Source organism: Rhinoderma darwinii, chromosome 5, assembly GCF_050947455.1.
Source record: "Rhinoderma darwinii isolate aRhiDar2 chromosome 5, aRhiDar2.hap1, whole genome shotgun sequence".
Taxonomy (NCBI): Eukaryota; Metazoa; Chordata; class Amphibia; order Anura; family Rhinodermatidae; genus Rhinoderma; species Rhinoderma darwinii.
Genome location: NC_134691.1, coordinates 287,242,830 through 287,263,084, shown reverse-complemented (window position 1 = coordinate 287,263,084; position 20,255 = coordinate 287,242,830). Strand labels below are relative to the sequence as shown.

The 20,255-nt window shown below is 40.1% G+C and overlaps 1 protein-coding gene across 4 annotated transcripts in view; it reads right to left on the bottom strand.

The window, feature by feature from the left end:
* Positions 1–20,255, bottom strand: part of CPVL (carboxypeptidase vitellogenic like) — a 100,789-nt gene that overhangs the window by 57,341 nt on the left and 23,193 nt on the right. For all 4 annotated transcript variants that reach the window (XM_075827250.1, XM_075827252.1, XM_075827249.1 and 1 more), the window contains exons 4-9: positions 19,539–19,653; positions 18,032–18,090; positions 14,275–14,354; positions 13,404–13,470; positions 4,812–4,934; positions 4,402–4,533 (exon numbers count right to left, since the gene is read on the bottom strand). In XM_075827250.1, coding sequence (XP_075683365.1) covers positions 4,402–4,533; positions 4,812–4,934; positions 13,404–13,470; positions 14,275–14,354; positions 18,032–18,090; positions 19,539–19,653 — 576 coding nt within the window. The remainder of the gene's footprint in view (positions 1–4,401; positions 4,534–4,811; positions 4,935–13,403; positions 13,471–14,274; positions 14,355–18,031; positions 18,091–19,538; positions 19,654–20,255) is intronic.

The following is a 20,255-nucleotide window of genomic DNA, read 5'->3' as shown; positions in this document are numbered from 1 at the left end:
TATATATTTTTATTAATAATAAAGGACTGATCAGGGAAAAGGGGGGATTTTTACTTTTAATACTTTTATTTTCTTATTTTTACACAACTTTTTTTAACTTTTTTTTTACTTTATTACTTTGTCCCACTAGGGGACATGAGGGCTGGAGGCTCTGATCGCTATTCTAATACACTGCACTACATGCGTAGTGCAGTGTATTAGAACTGTCAGCTACTCACTGACAGCAAGCATAGTGGGTCCTGACGTTGTCAGGACCCACTAGGCTTCCGTCTATGGCATAGCCGGACGCCATTGTTTGGTGTCCGGTTGCCATAGTCACCATCGCCGGCCGCTATCGCGTAGCAGGCCGGCGATGGCAGCTTAACCCCTAAAAAGCCGCGATCTCTATAGAACGCGGCTTTTAAGGGGTTAATCAGCGGGGACACAGCGATCGGTCCCCGCTGTAGGAGCTGTGACAGCTGCTGAACAAGACAGCAGCGTCACAGCTCCTGTATGTGTCGGGAGGACGGCCGAAACGGCCGTTACTCCCGAGACGTACTATTACGGCATGGAGCGCGAACGATACAGCTGCCATGACGTAATAGTACGTCAAGGAGCGGGAAGGGGTTAATTCCTGTGAAGCGCCTAAAGGGTTAATACACTTTCTGAATGCTGTTTTGAATACTTTGAGGGGTGCAGTTTTCAAAATGGGGTGATTTATGGGGACTTTCTAATATATAAGGCCCTCAAAGCCACTTCAGAACTGAACTGGTCCTTGTAAAAATCGCCTTTTGAAATTTGCTTGAAAATATGAGAAAATCGCTGCTAAAGTTCTAAGTCTTGTAACGTCCTAGAAAAATAAAAGAATGTTCAAAAAACAATGCCAAACTAAAGTAGACATATGGGAAATGTTAACTAGTAACTATTTTGTGTGGTATTACTATCTGTTTTACAAGCAGATACATCTTAATTTAGAAAAATGCTAATTTTTGCAAATTTTCTCCAAATCTTGGTGTTTTTTTTACAAATAAATATTGAATTTATCAACCAAATGTTTTCACTAACAAAGTACAATATTTCACGAGAAAACAATCTCAGAATCGCTTGGATAGGTAAAAGCATTCCAGAGTTATTACCACATAAAGTGACACGTCGGATTTGAAAAATCGGCTTCGTCCTGAAGTCCAAAATAGGCTCAGTCCTGAAGGGGTTAAAAACTGTACCCTCAAGGTATTCAAAACAGCATTCAGAAAGTTCCTTACCCCTTTAGGTGTTTCACAGGAAATAAAGCAAAGTAGAGGGTATTTTCTGTAACCCAGAGGGTTTCACCAGAGAAATGCAACTCAATATTTATTGCCCAGATTCTGCAGTTTATAGAAATATCCTACATGTGGCTCTAGTGTGATAATGGACTGAAGCACCGGCCTCAGAAACAAAAGGAGCACCTAGAGAATTTTAGCGACTATTTTTTTTTTTAGAGATTATATTTTAGGCACCATGTCAGGTTTGAAGAGGTCTTGTGGTGCAAAAACAGTAGAAACCCCCAAAAGTGACCCCATTTTGGAAACTACACCCCTCAAAGAATTTATCTAGGGGTATAGTTAGCATATTGACCCCACAGGTATTTTGCTATATTTGTTGGAGTTAGTCTGTGAAAATGAAAGTCTACTTTTTTTCTGAAAAAATATAGAAATTTGTAATATTTACAAGGAATAAAGAAGAAAATGCACCCCAACATTTGTAAAGCATCTTCTCCCGATTATAGAAATACCACATATGTGGTAATAAACTGCTGTTTGGACCCACATCAGGGCTCAGAAGGGAAGGAGTGCCATTTGGATTTTGGAGCGCATATTTTGCTGGAATGGTTTTCAGTGCCAGGTCACATTTGCAATGCACTGGAGGGACCATAACAGTGGAAAGACCACAAACACTGACCCAAAAGAGTATAGCTAGCATTTTAGTAGAATTAGGCCGTGAAAATGAATATCAACATCTTTATCCACTAAAATGTTGCATTTTTTCATTATCACAAGGGATAAAGGAGAAAAAACCGCCCAACATTTGTAAAGCAATTACTCTAGAGTACGACAATACCCCACATGTGGTAATTATAATTTTTATTTATTAGAAATGAATTAGCCTTTTCAGGACGGATCCTTTTTTGCTTTTCCATTTTAGTTTCTCACTCCCTGCCTTCCAAATGCCATAACTTTTTTATTTTTCCATCAATAAAGTGGTGTGAGGGCTTATTTTTTGTGGGAAGAGTTGTAGTTTCTATTGACACGATTTAAAAAAGTACCATATAATGTACAGGGAAACTGAAAATAAAATTCTTTGTGGGGTGAAATTGGAAAAAAACTGCGATTCCTCCATGGTTTTTTTGGGTTTTCGTTTACCGCTTTTACCATGTGGTAAAAAAAAACAAAAAAACTTAACGTTATTTTGCATCTCAATATGATTACCGGGATACCAAATGTATATCGTTTTTTTTTTATATTTTACTACTTTTACAAAGAAAAAACTATGTTAAAAAAAATAAAAAAAACCTTGTTTTGTATTAACACATTCTGAGAGCCATAACTTTAATTTTTTTAGTCGATTCAGCAGTGTGAGGGCTTATTTTTGGCGGGAGAAGCGGTCGTTTTTATTGGTACCATTTTATTTAGAGCTGAGGTGAACAAAAAAAATAAAAAAAGTGATTTTGGCATGTTAAATTCTTTATTTCTTAAGGCGTTCATAATGCGCTATAAATGACGGTTTTACTTTATTCTATATATATTCTGTATATAGTTTATGTTTAGCAGCGTTTGCACAATAAAATCACTTCTTGATAATATAATTTATTTTCTGTGTCACCATATTCTGAGAGCCATAACTTATTTTTCAGTCAAAAAAAGCGGTGTAAGGGCTTGTTTTTTGCGGGACAGGTTGTAGATTTTATTGGTACTATTTTGGGATACATGCTACATTTTGATCACTTTTTATTCTATATTTTGGGAGGGGTGGTGACCAAAAAAAAAATAGTAATTCTGGCATTGGTTTTCGTTTATTTTTCCACTGTACAGGAAAAATGACAGTTTTATAGATTGGGTCATTACGAACGTGGTGATATCAAATGTGTACTTTTTTTTTTTTTAAGTTTTAATTTTTTCCCTATAATACAAGAATTCTAGGGAAAAAAAAGTTTTTCAAAAAGTGTAAAAATATGTTTTATTAACTTTTTTTTTTTTTTTTACCTGCAGCACTGATCACTGTTCGAATACATCACACTACCTATGTGATGACATTGTGACATCACAGTCATTCTGACAGTAAGCCTATGAAAACCAGCCAGAGGCTGGTCCCTATAGGCTTCCATACATGGCATACCCGGAGGCCGTTGTCTGGCATAGGCAACCCCCACAATTGCATGGGGGCTGCCGATGTGCTACAAACCCCCTAAATGTGGCGATCACAATCGATTGCCGCATTTAAGGGGTTAATTGACAAAGTCAGCGGCGATGAGCCACTGATCGGCAACCGTGGACAGCTGGCCTCACGGTTCACCCCATCACCGACAGTGTGCATCGGGAACCGCGCAGTAACTGTACATCCTGGTGCGCTAAGACACTGGCCACCAGGATGTACAGTTGCGTCGTGGTGCATCTAGGGGTTAAAGAATTACTATGCAATTGTAAGCTTTGATAAACCTACACTTTAATCTTACATTGCCAATCAGATGTAGATATAAGTAAACCGAGCTACTCCTCTAACACTGGCAGGCAACTGGTAAAAGACGTAGCATATATTCACTTGTTGGTAAACTCCACCATCATGGACAGCGCCACTTTTTGGGTTCCAATCAAAGCAAAAAAATAATTGCAATGATTTTGAATTTTTCCGGTTGGTTTAATCTACTCTCCAAAATTTGTTAAATCAGTATACTTCCAACTAAATTGTTGCTTGTTGGTATATGTGAGAAGAGTGAAGTAGAGCAAATAAAAAGGAATAATAAATGCGAGATGAAATCTAGAATTCTTAGATGTGTCCACCCTTTAATTGAATTTGGTTAAGACCTCCAATGTCTCATGAAACAAATTCAATATAATCTCACGATATGCAATCAAAACTCTTGACAGGCTGCAATTCACATCATAACCACTTGATTGCCACAAAAGGTCATGAGATGTTTATGCTTTATGTGCATGCGTATCCCAAAATCTTTTTTTTTTGCAAAGCTGGTTCTCGCACCACAGATCTCAGGATATGTCGGGATATGAGGAAAGTTGAAGGACAAATAAGGCTCCATGGAAAAAAAGTAATCTCTACATTAACCTTAAAAAAAACTGGAAAAACTAATAACCAGTACCAAAAGTTAATGTGATCTTATGTGAAGGGACACTTTCTATACATTACCGACATGATGGTGCCAATACATACGTCAAAAGCATCAATCCATTTCTGCTCTTGGATATATTTTATTGCTAGGTCGCTCTGCTGCTGGACATAGTCCTTCTGGTTTTCGTCCACCATGCCGGTTTGGTACATGAAGTCAGCATAGCCACCCAACATCTGTTTAATATACACACAACAGTCATTAGAATAACATATTCCCTCTGCCGTGTGGTTTGTGTTTAATCCTAATCAGTTAAAGCAATAAGAAATGTTAAATCCTTTCTAGACTAAACGTGATACAGCAACTTACTTAGTAATGCATTGTTAACAAATGTTTCAGATCATAAGTCTTAAGGGAACGTGAATACTTTATCAAAACAGTATGCAAGGGAAGAAAGGAATTCCACCTCCTTTTGTAGATCAAAAGGATAGAAAATTGAATTAAAATGCCCTACCACTTCAGGATCACAGAGCCCGTCTCCAATGGCAATTCCCTTGAAGTTGATTTTAACCTTAGCGGTTGGGTTGTGAGTGTGGATATAATAGCCGATAGCAGGAACATACTTCCCAGCATAGGACTGGAGAAAAAAGAAAAATAAAAAAAATACTTGATGAGCATTAGGAACATAGGCAAAAGGTAACAATTACAGGACAAATTTCGGCTTACAACAAGCTGAGGAGACAATAAAAGGCACAAGGATACAGCTTGCATGTTCACAGAGAGAACCGGTCACCTCTCTTGAAATGTCTTTAATAATTATATGTATTCCCCATGAAATGACAATTCTACAACACATTCTTAGAACGGTTATTCCACCTGGAAATTTATGAATAAATTGACAACTGGTTACCGTTTCCCTTGTCAACAGGTGTGTCCCTACAAGGTCTCACCCTGCCAGCACCGATGGGAAAGGGTCAGTGTATGTAGGGACACACCCCCAACTAGTAACACCCAGTTTCGGAATTTATTCATAAATTTCCAGGAGGAAGGACAATGGAACGGCACAGAACAGAGTTCTAAGAAAATATATGTTTCAGATTTGTAATTCCATGGGGAATACAAGTATTTACTAAAATAGACATGTCAGAAGTGGTGACAGGTTTTTCTTAAGACTGGTTTCACACGGGCATAATATGGCCACATATTAGTGCCTGTATTACAGGTGTTACACTGGACACTTTGCTGTTCTACTGAATCAAACTTAGATCACTATAGAGTTCTATGTTGACCGAACTTCGGTTCAGTTGAACTGTGGGGCAGGGGCCAAGGTGCTACATACTACAGACTCTTAAAAGGGTAACTAAACGTTCAAACTTCTGACATGTCATAGTGACATGTTAGAAGTTTTGATTGGTGGGGGTCTCATTGCTCGGACCCCCACCAAACGCTAAAACGAAGCTGCAGAAGTGCTGATGTGAGCACGGAGCCACTTAGTTTGTTTGGCTTTTTCCGGAAAGCCGATGTATCGGAGTACGGGCCCATAGACTTTCTATCGAGTCTGTACACCACTACATAGATTTCTGGAAAAAGCCGAACAGAAACAAAGCTGCCGATAGCTCACACGAGCACTTCTGCAGCTTAGTTTTAGCAATTGGTGGGGGAGACAGTGCTCGGACTCCCACCAATCAAAACTTCTGACACGTCACTATGACATGTCAGAAGTTTGTTGAATGCTTAGTTACCCCTTAAATACCAAAATAAGCAGCTGGTTTGAAACTAACCCAATATGTAAAACTGCCATTACAGCCACCCAGCTTTCCCAGACTCTCCAACACAAATACAGCAGTCACTATGTAGCCTGTGCTTGTCACAGTCTTCGAACAAAGTATAATCGAGGATGTAGTATTTTTGCCTTTGTACCTACAGTTTAGGTTTTAGAATATATATATATAATATTTTTTTAAATGTAATAACTGCATAACAATGGACACTGGAAATCTTACCAAAAATAAGTGCCCAGCTTAGTGGATAGCTGGCATAAACTGAAAAGCTGATAATAGTAAAGTAGTATTACTTGCAGGGTAGTTTTTAATATGAAGCATAAGATGCCAGCATAGATTGCTTTTCTCTAGTCTTCTTCACGTGGGTAGACTTATTCACACGCTCAGGCCATAAACATTGCACTCCAGTGGGAATGAACATTGAAATTGAACTTAACCACCACTAGTTTGACCATGTAACCAAGTTGTTATTCTTCTTTTAATCACTTGCTGCCACTAAACAATGACGATCCCCTCCTGCTGTGACAGTTAAAGCTTCCTTTACAATGCAATAAAACTATGTACCAAGACAAGCCCGGGGATACAGAGAACACAAGAGTGCCGGAGATATTAAATGCCTCCACACAAATGTTACCATGCAGTTTATGGCTTCTAGGTACACGGTCTATTTATCCCAGTCATTTGTTTATTATTTTTTTTGGTATCTTTCCTTATTGGAGATTTTTGTTTAACCCCTTAATAACTAAACCTATTTTTTTTTTCTATTTATTTTTTCATCCTCTCATTCCAAGAGTCTCTGGCATGGCCTACTAGGCAGATACCAATGGCAGACCTAGTGGTCTTTGTTAAAGAGGCTCTGTCACCAGATTTTGCAACCCCTATCTCCTATTGCAGCAGATCGGCGCTGCAATATAGAGAAGAGTAATGTTTTTGTTGTTTTGTTTTTTTTAAATGAGCATTTTTGGCCAAGTTATGACCATTTTTATATTTATGCAAATGAGGCTTTCTAAAGTACAACTGGGCATGTTTAAAGTTATGTACAAGTGGGCGTGTATTGTGTATGTACATCTGGGCGTTTTTACTTTTACTAGCTGGGCGTTATGAATAGAAGTGTATGATGCTGACGAATCAGCATCATCCACTTCTCTTCGTTAACACCCAGCTTCTGGCAGTGCACAGACACACAGCGTGTTCGAGAGATCACGCTGAGACGTCACTCACTTCCTGCCCCAGGTCCTGCATCGTGTCGGACGAGCGAGGGCACATCGGCACCAGAGGCTACATTTGATTCTGCAGCAGCATCGGCGTTTGCAGGTAAGTCGATGTAGCCTCTATCACCTGGTGCCGATGTGTCCTCGCTCGTCCGACACGATGCAGGACCTGGGGCAGGAAGTGACGTCACAGTGTGATCTCGCGAGGACACGCTGTGTGTCTGTGCACTGTCAGAAGCTGGGTGTTAACGAAGAGAAGTGGATGATGCTGATTCGTCAGCATCATACACTTCTAGTCACAACGCCCAGCTAGTAAAAGAAGTAAAAACGCCCAGATGTACATACACAATACACGCCCAGTTGTACTTTAGAAAGCCTCATTTGCATAAATCTAAAAATGGTCATAACTTGGCCAAAAAAGCTTGTTTTTAAAAAAAAACAAAAAAAAAACAAAAAAAAAACAACGTTACTCTTATCTACATTGCAGCGCCCATCTGCTGCAATAGGAGATAGGGGTTGCAAAATCTGGTGACAGAGCCTCTTTAAGCCCCCAGCTGCTTTGGTAACCCATCAGCAACACGATCGTAGGGTACCTATGGTCTGACAGAGGGAGTCTCTTCCCTCTAGCAAACACCTTAGATGCCATGCTGTTGACCGCGGCAACCAAGGGCTTGGAGTAATCTTGGCAGCGGTGTATCAGAGGCGCGATCCTGATGATCTTGTGGGTACACTGCAGGACCCAGGAGATCCCAGTGACTGATATGTCTATCACTATACGGGAACTAGCACCTGCTCGTGAAGAATATATTTGTCACTCTTCATTAAGGGGTTAACTAGTAAGGATCATTACACTTGTTTCACATGTTTATACAAGGGAATATTTGAATGCAATATGTATTTCAATCAACAACTTAATAGGTAATACTTAAAAAGGAAAACGTCTGGAGAGTTATTATTACGGACCTAAAGTTAGACCTGATAAAAACTGTAGGCCTGACAGACACTGCACCAAATTAAATTGCAGCGGCGCACGATACATGGTAAATCTGGTGCATCTTGCTAGACATATATAGGAGACCCTTCTCTTCCTTATACCACCTTTTTACTGGCATACTTTACACCAATTTTTGCGCCAAAAGGAGGAAGCACCATTAATAAAGCTGGTGCAATTTATTACTTTTTTTTCCCCCCTTTTCTAGACACTTTCGAAATCGGTTGAGTGAGATGTTGAAGTATCTAAAAGCACATACATTTGACACAACAGTTTTTGGCACAATTTAGGCCAAAGCATTGCGATTTTTAAATCTCCACCATGGTTATGCCTGGTGCCCTGAGTAGCTTTAGGGGATGTGAATGACCTCTAAGTATTGGTGAAGTGCTTCTCATGGATGGGGGTGGGGGGGGGGGGTAATTGTGGTACAAAGTTAGCCAAGACCACAGTTGAAAAAGGTTTAACATCATTAACTGTATTTTTAGCATAATTGTAGGCTCATCATTTAAAATCAGCAATCCTTTTCATGCTGGCATAGAGAGCCCGGTCATCATTCAATTGCTTCATCTTGACAAGAGCTCTGGGCAACAAGAGGTAAAACATTCATTTCCTCCATTCAGCAAAATGCAACAACTGGTTTCAATTTTGGTGAAGAACGTCAAACACGTGTGGCAGACTCCGTCATCTCATGGTTAAAAGAAAACAAGATGAGGTGCACGGTCACAATATATTTACCGGGAATTCTAATGTATTATACGAAATTTAAAAAAAAAGGTGTTGTTCACTTTTCAAGACCCCATCTTATTGAACAGTAATCTATGGTGATTAGCTTACGACAGAAGGCCTTTGTTGGAACCCCTACATGCAAAAAAGCGTTTAACTCTGCTAAAAGAAAAAAAAAAAAAAGTCGGTACCAAGTAGGAAACCCCTCCATTACCTCTATATACCTTGATAGGAAAAAGGGGTTGTCTGATCGAAGACGCACGTTGCTTCAAAATTCTTCACTAAATACATGTTAAAAAAAAAAAGAAGTTGCCCAAAAGCCATATTAATTTCTTTTTTAAAACTGCCATCACTACAGTAATTATAAATCTGCCTCATTGTGACATACTAGATGACCAAAAATAAATAGATGAAGGCAGGTCGAGAAAAATTACAAAAAAAAAAAACGCCTTTGCCTCCCATTGAAATCATTGGGGGGGGGGGGGGTAATTTTGGGCGTTCTTGGCTCTAATTTAGACGTGATTTCAGCGCCAAGAAACGGTGTGTGAACTACCTCTTATACGATTAGTAAGAAATATTCTTAAACAAACTGGCCACCATTACAGCATAAAAACACTTTGTGCTAATTTTTCTGCCGTATTACAGGCTATGAACTTTATAATACATACCCAACCTCTTCTACAAGAGATCTCCAAGTTTCCATGGAGTTAGGTAAACTGTATAAAAGTACTAAACTTGAGGCATTGTGTCTTTTTATGGCTTTGGAGCTCCAAATTGACTTCTATTCTTAGAATTCACAATAGGAAGGACCTTATTCTATGTACAATCTTCACAGCAGCATTTTAATCCGTTTCATTAAGCAAGTCGCTCCATTCGAAGAACCTCAATGTAGGAGTACATAAGAGCACACTGCCCCACAGTGTACAAACATAACTCAGCCACATTACAGGGTTAAACAAGGACAGATCTTGCTCCACAAAGACCAATGTAGAATATTAAACAAATATGATAAGTTGTAAGGAAATCCCAGTATCCTTGCATTTGTAATCTTTCAGCAAAATTTAGGCAAGTCCTCTGGCAATCTAGACCAGTAGCTTGTATTGTTCCTTTATAAGGGAATCGGTCACCAATTTTGAGGCCTCATAAATGCAGACAGCACAATATAGGGGAATGGGAGGGCACTAGAACGTTACCTTTTGTCTCAGTCATCAAAGATGCATGATTGAGAATCCAACATTTAATTTCCCTGGCACAAGTGCCACTGAGGCGGGCAGTGGATGTGCAAGTGCTCCTTGGCTCTTCTCAGAGAACGCTGCCAGCTCCTCCCCTATGCTCGGAGCGACTGCTCTAGCGGTCCGATTGGCCATTCGAGCCGTCACTCAGAGCAGAGTTGAACTTGCGATCGCGGCGTCGGGTGAATTAAATGCTGGTTTCTTGACCCAAGGCATCATTACAATGCCTTCCACTATATCACTCTGTCAGCAGTTTAGAGGCCTCAAAACTGCTGACAGATGTCCTTTAAATGGTCCCTAACTTTTCAACAAACTGCATAAATCAATAGTATGAGTGACTATAAGAAACGTTGTAATATATCTTATTAGAGAAAAAAGCCTCTCCACTTATCTAGCACCTTTTCTACCCCCCCCCCCTCCAACTGCTCACTGACTCAGATATTACTGCTAAATCTGTCTCCTCAAGACAAGATGAATTATTAGCTCATTAACCCCTTCTCGCTGTGGCCACTTTTGACCTTCATGACAGAGCCTTATTTTTCATATCTGACATTGTCACTTTGTGGCAATAACTTTGGAATGCTTTCAAAATTTGGTTGATACATTCAGTATTTAATTGTGAAAAACAGCAAAATTTAGCGAAAAACTGCAAAAATTAGCATTTTTCGAAGTTTAAATGTATCTGCTTGTAAGACAGATCGTAATAAAACACATAAAATAGTTACTAGTTAACATTTCCCATGTCTACTTAAGATTGGCATTGTTTTTTGAACATCCTTTTATTTTTCAAGGACGTTACAAAGCTTAAAACTTTAGCAGAAATTGATCACATTTTCAAGAAAATTTCAAAAGGCTATTTTTACAGGGACCAGTTCAGTTGTGAAGTGGCTTTGAAGGGCCTATACAATACAAATCCCCATAAGTCTCCCCATTTTAAAAACTGCACCCCTCAAAGTATTTCACAAGAATTGTGAAACACAAGAGATGAGCTCTAAACCCCTTAAAAGTAGTGATCGTTTTTGACCGCTGCATTTAAGGTGTTAATGGCGTGGATCGGAGCTAAATTCGCTCCCCGCCATTACATCAGGTTGTCAAGCTAACATACAGCGGACAACGGGGGATGGTGGCACCAACTAAGCTTCTAAACTGGTGTCCACCATTTGTCGTATGATACGGCAAAATGTGGTAGCTTTCCATGACGTATCCGTACAACAAATGTCGGGAAGGGGTTAAGCAATCAGGTTATAGTTGCCTAGAAAAAGTCTATGTAGAGGGGAAGCCGAAACAGAGTGAGAAAGAGGCAGGGTGAGACCAATATCCTGCAGCTTCCTGGTAAGGTTATGTTCACACGGCAGCGACCATTACGGCTGAAATTACGGAGCAGATTTCAGGAGAAAACAGCACCGAATTTTCAGACGTAATGGCATGTGCAGGCGCTTTTCGGTGTGTCCATTACGGACGTAATTGGAGCTGTTTTTCCATGGAGTCAATGGAAAATGGCTCCAATTAGAACTCAAGAAGTGACAGGTACTTCTTTGACCGTCGGCACAGAACATCGTAAAGCCCATTCAAATGAATGGGCAGATGTTTGCCGGCGCATTGGAGCCGTATTTTCGGACGTAATTCGAGGCTAAAACGCCCGAATTACGTCCGTAAATAGGGTGTGTGAACCCAGCCTAAGGCATCATTTACACGAGCGTAATATACGCGATTGCAACGCGCGTTGCTTTCACGTGTGTCTTACGCACCTATATTACTCTTTGGGGCAGTGCAGAAAGTCCGTGGGTTTTGCGCAGCGTGAGTGCGCTGCGTAAAACTCACGACATGTTCTATATTTCAACGTTTTTCGCGCATCACGCACCCATTGAAGTCATTGAAAACCCATTGAAAACTTCCGTGCGAACTGCGTGATTCGCGCAACAGCTGTCAAACTCTGAATGTAAACAGAAAAGCACCATGTGCTTTTCTGTTTACAAACATCCAAACGGAGTGTCATAATGATGGTGGCGGCGCGAAAATCACGCAGCCGCGCATCATACACGGATGACATGCAGCTGTTAAGTGCATTTTGCGCACGCAAAACGCCGCGTTTTTTGCGTGCGCAAAACGCACACGCGCGTGTAAATAAGGCCTAAGGGTTTTAGCTCACCTCAATGCCGGATTCTCAGCTACAGTGCTCATCACTGCTGTATAATGTCCTCCATTCTGGTGCGGAGATATATATATCTATAAAAAAGGAGAATCCTGCTCTCCTATCACTATCTGAGTGCAGTATAGATGACATGACTGCAGTTAGGCTCCATCCACTAGTTCAGGTTTTTATTTTGTTAAGCAAATCTAACATAAAAACCAGTATGCAACCGGACACAAACTTGATGCAAGCTCCACTTGTCTGTCCTGGCAAGAGGGTAGGCATCCTCTTTTAATGGTACCTTTTATTCTAATCTTAAAAAAACAAATTAAAAAGAACCAAAACAACACAGTACCTTTAAACAAGATGCAAAGACATTGTGTGAAGAGCGCCTTATTCCTCGTGGAAATGTACTGTATGAATAGATTGACAGCTGGGCGTTAACATTCTTTTCATCAATAGGGTATGGCCCTCCACAGTCTGAAATGTTAGCACGGATTGGACAATGTCAGATTGTGTAGGGGAATGCTAACGTCCAGTTGTCAATTTATTCTAATATATATATATATATATATATATATATATATATATATATATCCAAGAAGAGAGACTGGAAGTAGAACTCAGCAAAAAAAATGTGCATTTATTCACCCAACAGAGCAACGTTTCACTTCCTCCATGGAGGAAGTGAAACGTTGCTGTGTTGGGTGAATAAATTCACATTTTTTTGCCGAGTGCTGCTTCCAGTCTCTTTTCTTGGATATATGTATGAGGAGCACGTCACTCCTTGATATTTGAAGCTAGCACCAACCTTTTCTGGCTATCGACACATTGCTGCGCCTATCTTTTGAGATAGATATATATACATATACACACACACACACACACACACACACACACACACACACACACACGGTAGAGTTGGCCTTAAAATTTCTTATACAGCATCCTCTATTGGTGATTTACACGTTGTACCAATAGATATGGACGGTCTAACCTGTTACTGTATGCTTTTAATTCTTTAAAGAAATACTCACTTCTCCTGTTGCGTAAAACTCATTTTTTTGATATTCTGGGAAGATCTGGAAAAATTGAGTGAGTGCACTAAAAAGGAATATTAGAAATTTTCAGGACATAATAAAAACAATCCCTAGTACCGTCTAGCCCATACTTTATTACTCCTATACAAAGTGACACCCATAACTGCCACATTCATAAGAAATTATTATTATTATTTTTTTTTTAAATCCACCTCATTAAGTGAAGCAGCCGATTCCATGAGAGGGTCCAAGAGAGGCATATTTCGTGCCAAGGTTTGGAACCCATCAGGACAGAACAGGTATACATTTCCCAGAGTTCTATTATTTAGGAAAAGTTTCGCTACTGTCCAGAAAGTATCCAATCCTATTTCTTACGTCAAATTTGCGACTTCTGCACAAAGCTACGTTACAGACATCAGAACATGGCCCAGTGGCAGTAGCCGCCTAGTGTACTTCTCTGTTTGAAAAGCATAGGTTTAGTCTTTGGCATTTAAGGTCAGCATATTTTTAGAACAGGTCTAACTAGCTATTACACTAACGGCACATGTAAAGAAAAGAAATTAAAGATCAAACAAAAAATTTAACCCAGTCCGCTCAGGATTAAAAAGTCGAACCATTGGTGAGGGGGTGGTAGACCAATCGGCTCCTGAATATAGCGGACTCAAATAGGAGTCTATTGTATTAATTCTTCATGGCTATAATCCAAATGGCACTGTATTTTTTTTGTACCATGTGCTACAGTAGCTGGTCAAGCCTATCATAATATCCTATGCTTAAATAGGACAGCATATTTTTATGACAGATCCGCTTTTATATAGGGTTTATCCATTGATCGATCTAGATCTTTGAACGATTACAAAAACCATACCTGTACAAATCTCTGCCAACATCATCCTGATTCACTGCATATCCTCGGCCATCTCTTGTGAAGCTGAAACCAGTTCCAACCTAAAAGGTTCAAAATCATACAACTATTCATTATGGTAATTGTAATAGCACACTGTTCCAGTTAAGAAACACTACTCTAGAAATACACACGAAAGTTAGAGTATAAGTAAAGGTGATATTACACGGCCCGATGTGGGTCATGTAAACGAGGGCCAATCAACGAAACAGCTCGTTGATCGGCACTCGCTTGCTCCTTTCACAAGGTGCTACGTATGGGGATGAGCACTCGTTACTCCAATCGCTTGTCGCCATACATTTCTATAATTTTGGCAGTACGTCTCAGTTTACACAGGGAGACGTGTAGCTGACAACGATAATAGTTCCGGCATATTAAACGATGCAATCAGCAGTTACACAGGGCAATGATCGGGTACAAGCATTCTGTGAACTCTCCTTTGCACAATAATTGGCCGTTGTAAAAGGGCCTTAAAGCCTCATGCACACGAGTCCCGTCAGTGATCCAAGGAAAGATAGAACATGTCCTATCTTTCCTCGTATCGGAGACACTGATAATTTGTCACGGACCCGATTCATCCGCTAAAGTGAATGGGTCCGTGAAGACTATTGGGTGCCACTCAAATGCCGTCAAAAACGGCCCGAGCGGCACAACGGTCGTGTGCATGAGGCGTAACTGTACGCCCAGAAATATAAGCACAGAACACAGCTTTAAAGGCATGGAAGGAACCAATTAACTTATCACCCTTCAAGAAGAGAGTTGCGTTGGGATGCAGGTTTATTCACTATTCATTAGGGTAAATATACGGTCCGTCTTTATCAAAAATAATTCTTAATGAAAAAAATATAAAATCTGGAAAAGGATACCTTTATTGTTTAACGCCTTCACTGCCATATCAATTACAAAACGTCATACTATACACCTATACCCATATATGTTATTAAAGTAGAAACCTTACACATTCAGTGTAATCTGCTTAGTAGCATATTTACATACGTGTAAAAATGCATAAAAACCTCTTATACTTTTTATTTTAAGATGCAAACTTCATAGAAGCCACTTTATATTTTTTGTTTATATATATATATATATATATATATATACACACACACACACACACACACACACACACCCGTTCAAAAGTTGAGTCACTTAAAAATGTCCTTATTTTTTAAAGAAAAGCAGTTTTTTTCAATGAAGATAACGTTAAATTAATCAGAAATACACTCTATACATTGTTAATGTGCTAAATGACTATTCTAGCTGCAAACGTCTGGTTTTTAATGCAATATCTACATAGGTGTATAGAGGCCCATTTCCAGCAACCATCACTCCAGTGTTCTAATGGTATATTGTGTTTGCTAACTGTGTTAGAAGGCTAATGGATGATTAGAAAACACTTGAAAACCCTTGTGCAATTATGTTAGCACTGCTATAAACAGTTTTGCTGTTTAGAGGAGCTATAAAACTGACCTTCCTTTGAGCTAGTTGAGGATCTGGAGAATTACATTTGTGGGTTCGATTAAACTCTCAAAATGGCTAGAAAAAGAGAGCTTTCATGTGAAACTCGACAGTCTATTCTTGTTCTTAGAAATAAAGGCTATTCCATGCGAGAAATTGCCAAGAAACGGAAGATTTCCTACAACGGTGTGTACTACTCCCTTCAGAGGACAGCACAAACAGGCTCTAACCAGAGTAGAAAGAGAAGTGGGAGGCCCCGCTGCACAACTGAGCAACAAGACAAGTACATTAGAGTCTCTAGTTTGAGAAATAGACGCCTCACAGGTCCTCAACTGGCAGCTTCATTAAATAGTACCCGCAAAACGCCAGTGTCAACGTCTACAGTGAAGAGGCGACTCCGGGATGCTGGCCTTCAGGGCAGAGTGGCAAAGAAAAAGCCATAATAAGATTAATATGGGCAAAAGCACAGACATCGGACAGAGGAAGATTGGAAAAAAGTGTTATGAAAAGGACGAATCAAAGTTTGAGGTATTTGGATCACACAAAAGAACATTTGTGAGACGCAGAACAACTGAAAAGATGCTGGAAGAGTGCCTGACGCCATCTGTCAAGCATGGTGGAGGTAATGTGATGGTCTGGGGTTGCTTTGGTGCTAGTAAAGTGGGAGATTTGTACAGGGTAAAAGGGATTTGGAATAAGGAAGGCTATCACTCCATTTTGCAATGCCATGCCATACCCTGTGGACAGCGCTTGATTGGAGCCAATTTCATCCTACAACAGGACAATGACCCAAAGCACACCTCCAAATTATGCAAGAACTATTTAGGGAAGAAGCAGGCAGCTGGTATTCTATCTGTAATGGAGTGGCCAGCGCAGTCACCAGATCTCAACCCCATAGAGGTGTTGTGGGAGCAGCTTGACCGTATGGTACGCAAGAAGTGCCCATCAAGCCAATCCAACTTGTGGGAGGGGCTTCTGGAAGCATGGGGTGAAGTTTCTCCCGATTACCTCAGCAAATTGACAGCTAGAATGCCAAAGGTCTGCAATGCTGTAATTGCTGCAAATGGAGCATTCAAGCAAAGTTTGAAGGAGAAAATTATTATTTCAAATAAAAATCATTATTTCTAACCTTGTCAATGTCCGGACTATATTTTCTAGTCATTTTGCAACTCATTTGATAAATTTAAGTGTCAGTTTTCATGGAAAACACAAAATTGTCTGGGTGACCCCAAACTTTTGAATGGTAGTGTGTGTGTGTGTGTGTGTGTGTGTGTGTGTGTGTATATATATATATATATATATATATCACATAAATACACACACACGATAATAGTTATGTCTTTGAATGCAATGACACGAAAACATTCTTTTAAAAAGGTGTTTATTTAATCGTGTAAAATGCGACGAACAAAATAAAAAAAAATTAAAATTTGGTTTCTCCTTACTGGTACAGAATAAAAACAAGTCGTGCCCGATATTTAATTAAACCCCTGAACCGTCAACGAGGTGTGTAACAATCGCTGTGACTCTGTCCAATCAGCTACGGACAGTACCACAGCAAAAGCAGGAGAAAGGAGAGCGTGTGCGCACGCAGTTTGAGTGAAAGCGTGCACACCGCTCCACTCCTCAGCTCTCGGCAAACTGCTCTCTCGCGAGAAATCAGCCTTGTCCTTGTCTGCCGAGAGCTGAAGACAGAGCCGCTGCACGCACATGCTCCCCTCTCTCTCAAGCTCTTGCTGAGGCGCTGTCCGTAGCTGATCGGACAGTGTCCCAGCGACATTACATGCCCCCTTGACGAGTTGAGGGGGTTATTTAAATATTGTGCGCCAAATATAACGGCATCGATATTTAAATAAAAATGTAAAGTGCCCCAGGGTTTGTGCAGCCCTCCCCATTACATGCTGCACATGTTTGGGGGGGGAAAGGTTCTCTTTAAGTGCAAGTTATGTAAGTGGTTTTAGACGACTGCCGTTATAACGCATTTAAATGTAAGATTAATACCGAACGCCCATGGCGAGTTTTAAAGAGTCTGCAGTCTATACTTAGCCCATAGAAGGATACACCCATAACATGTGACAAGAAAAATAAATAAATTATGGAACATAAAATTGCTGAATGTTTAGAAAAATGAAGCATTACTGTTCGAACCATTAAGTTGCTGTATTTTTAATATCCTACTTTATTTATTAAACCAACAAAAGCGGACATTTGTTTAAATCTGTATCTCCTTAAATAGAATGAAAACAAAAATGAGACTTACCGGATTATCAATATACAACATTGAATATTTGTTTGTCCAAGAAAATTCCCGATAAACCACTAGGACACAAAAACATGTGGTCATTACCAAACAACAACATAAAACTACCCAAAACAGATGTTGTTTCTACACAAATATCGCCCTTTATTTAGATGAAGCAGTGATCTCCCATTAGTTGGGGGGGGGGGGGGGGGGGGGAAAGACCTTTGGATATTTACACAAGGACAGCGCCTGACACTGCATATTCTACATTAAGATTTTATTTTATTTTTTTTAAACACTTAGTCACTGGATGTTAGCAATTTAACCATTACACAGTTTATTAAGTGGTAGTAGTGTAGAACAATCGGTAAGGCCCCATGCACGACTATTTTCATCCATCCGTAAACACCGATCCGTAATCATCCACAAATTAACTGCATATGCGGAACGGTATGCATAAATACGGTTCGTAGTGCGTCCGTATATACGGATCTGCAAAAAGGAGAAAACCAAACATGCATATCTTCAAACCTGGAGTTGCCTAGAAACGCTTCCGAAATTCCGGATGGCTACACATCCGTAGCCGTCCGTATTCAAGGAAGCGCCCATAGACTTTTGTGGGGAGTCCGTGCCGTAATTACAGACAAGGACATGTTCTATAATTTCTACGGTAAAAATATGGAAAGGTGCCCATAGAAATTAATGGGTCCGTAATTATGATTACAGAAAAATACGGTCGTGTGCATGGGGCCTTATAAATAGGTTAAGGGGGAAAGAATGTAGAAATCAATTCAAGAATATGCCACACGAGGTCGCCCATGAGTCAGAGTAAAATCATGGCATTACCAACCACTACCTCAACGTTTCCCTACAGGGAGAAATGTCATGCGATTGCTGGCGATTTGGAACGAACTTTTAGAAAGACCCTTAAGCCCCATTCTCCCCTTTTTATTAAGGAATTATTTCTCTCTTAGCAGGATGGAGACCTGCACCGCTGTGTGTCCCAGATGGAGATCTGCTTATGTAGTCTAGCTGTTTGCACTGCTGTACCACCTTCTTATGTGGTCATCTGTCCTGTCATGATTGTATGGTCTGGTATGTTCCAATTTTGCTTTTTCTCTCTAGGTGTGCTGGAAAATACCTCTCACCTAATCCTCCATGGCTAATCTCAAGGTTTGTTCTTTTGATGTAAAGGTTCTTAACGACGTGCCATGATGTAACCGGTTCCTTTATTTCATGCATAGGCAAAAAAGAAAATAAAGATTTTGCAAACCACTAAAGTGGCATCGTGGTTTATTACATTGAATCATGTCGTTACCATTGAGAACGGAAGCTTCTCATATAGCATGCCAAAACCTGGGATTTGGTTTTCAACTTCTTTTCAGAGCATTGTGTTTCCCTGCTAACAGACTACAAACTAACTCTGCTCTTCCATTCTAGCATGTTATTCCCCTCTATCTGCCCAGACTTTTTGGTAACATACACTGTAAACTTGTACAATAGACATGAAAGAGTTGCTGCTTACACGTCAGGTTCTTATTCACGATGTAAGGCCCATGCTCCACAAAGAGGCCAAACATGGACGTACCTCCTGGTCCTCCCTGCAGCCACAGTAAAACTGGTGCAGTCTCTGGACTGAGCTAAAAGTAATATAAAACGGAAACAAAAAGTTAGATTTACAATATTACTTACTCCACAAGCCTATGTTTAGGCTTTATTAAGAAGAAAAAAAGAAAAAAACACCGCCTTTAGTCAAGACTATGCACACAGAGTGTAGATAAAAGACCACTGTGAACAACACGACCCGTAATTACAGGCACAGCCTGCGACAGCCAGCCGTTTTTACGAGCCGTGCTCTCATTATAAAGTATAGGAGCACGGGCCGTAAAATTAAAATATAGGACATGTCCTATTTTTTTCCTGCAGGTTTCTACATAATGGACACCCTCCCATAGACATACGGGAAGGTGTCAGTCGGCCATAGAAATGAATGGGCCCGTAATTCCGGGCGATTTTACAGTCGTGTGCATGGGGCCTTAACTAATTTTGGTTCTGTCTTAACTAAAAGTAAGACATCGCCATCTGCTGCACGTGCATAAAATTGTACAAACAAGGGTCAGTTCACAGTGTTTTTGGTGGCGATTTTAACTCTGAAACCGCGTCTGAATCATTGCCAAAAGACGTCCCACTTTGATTTCAATGGGAGGCAGAGGCGTCCCCGCCCCCCTAGCCGTTTATGACC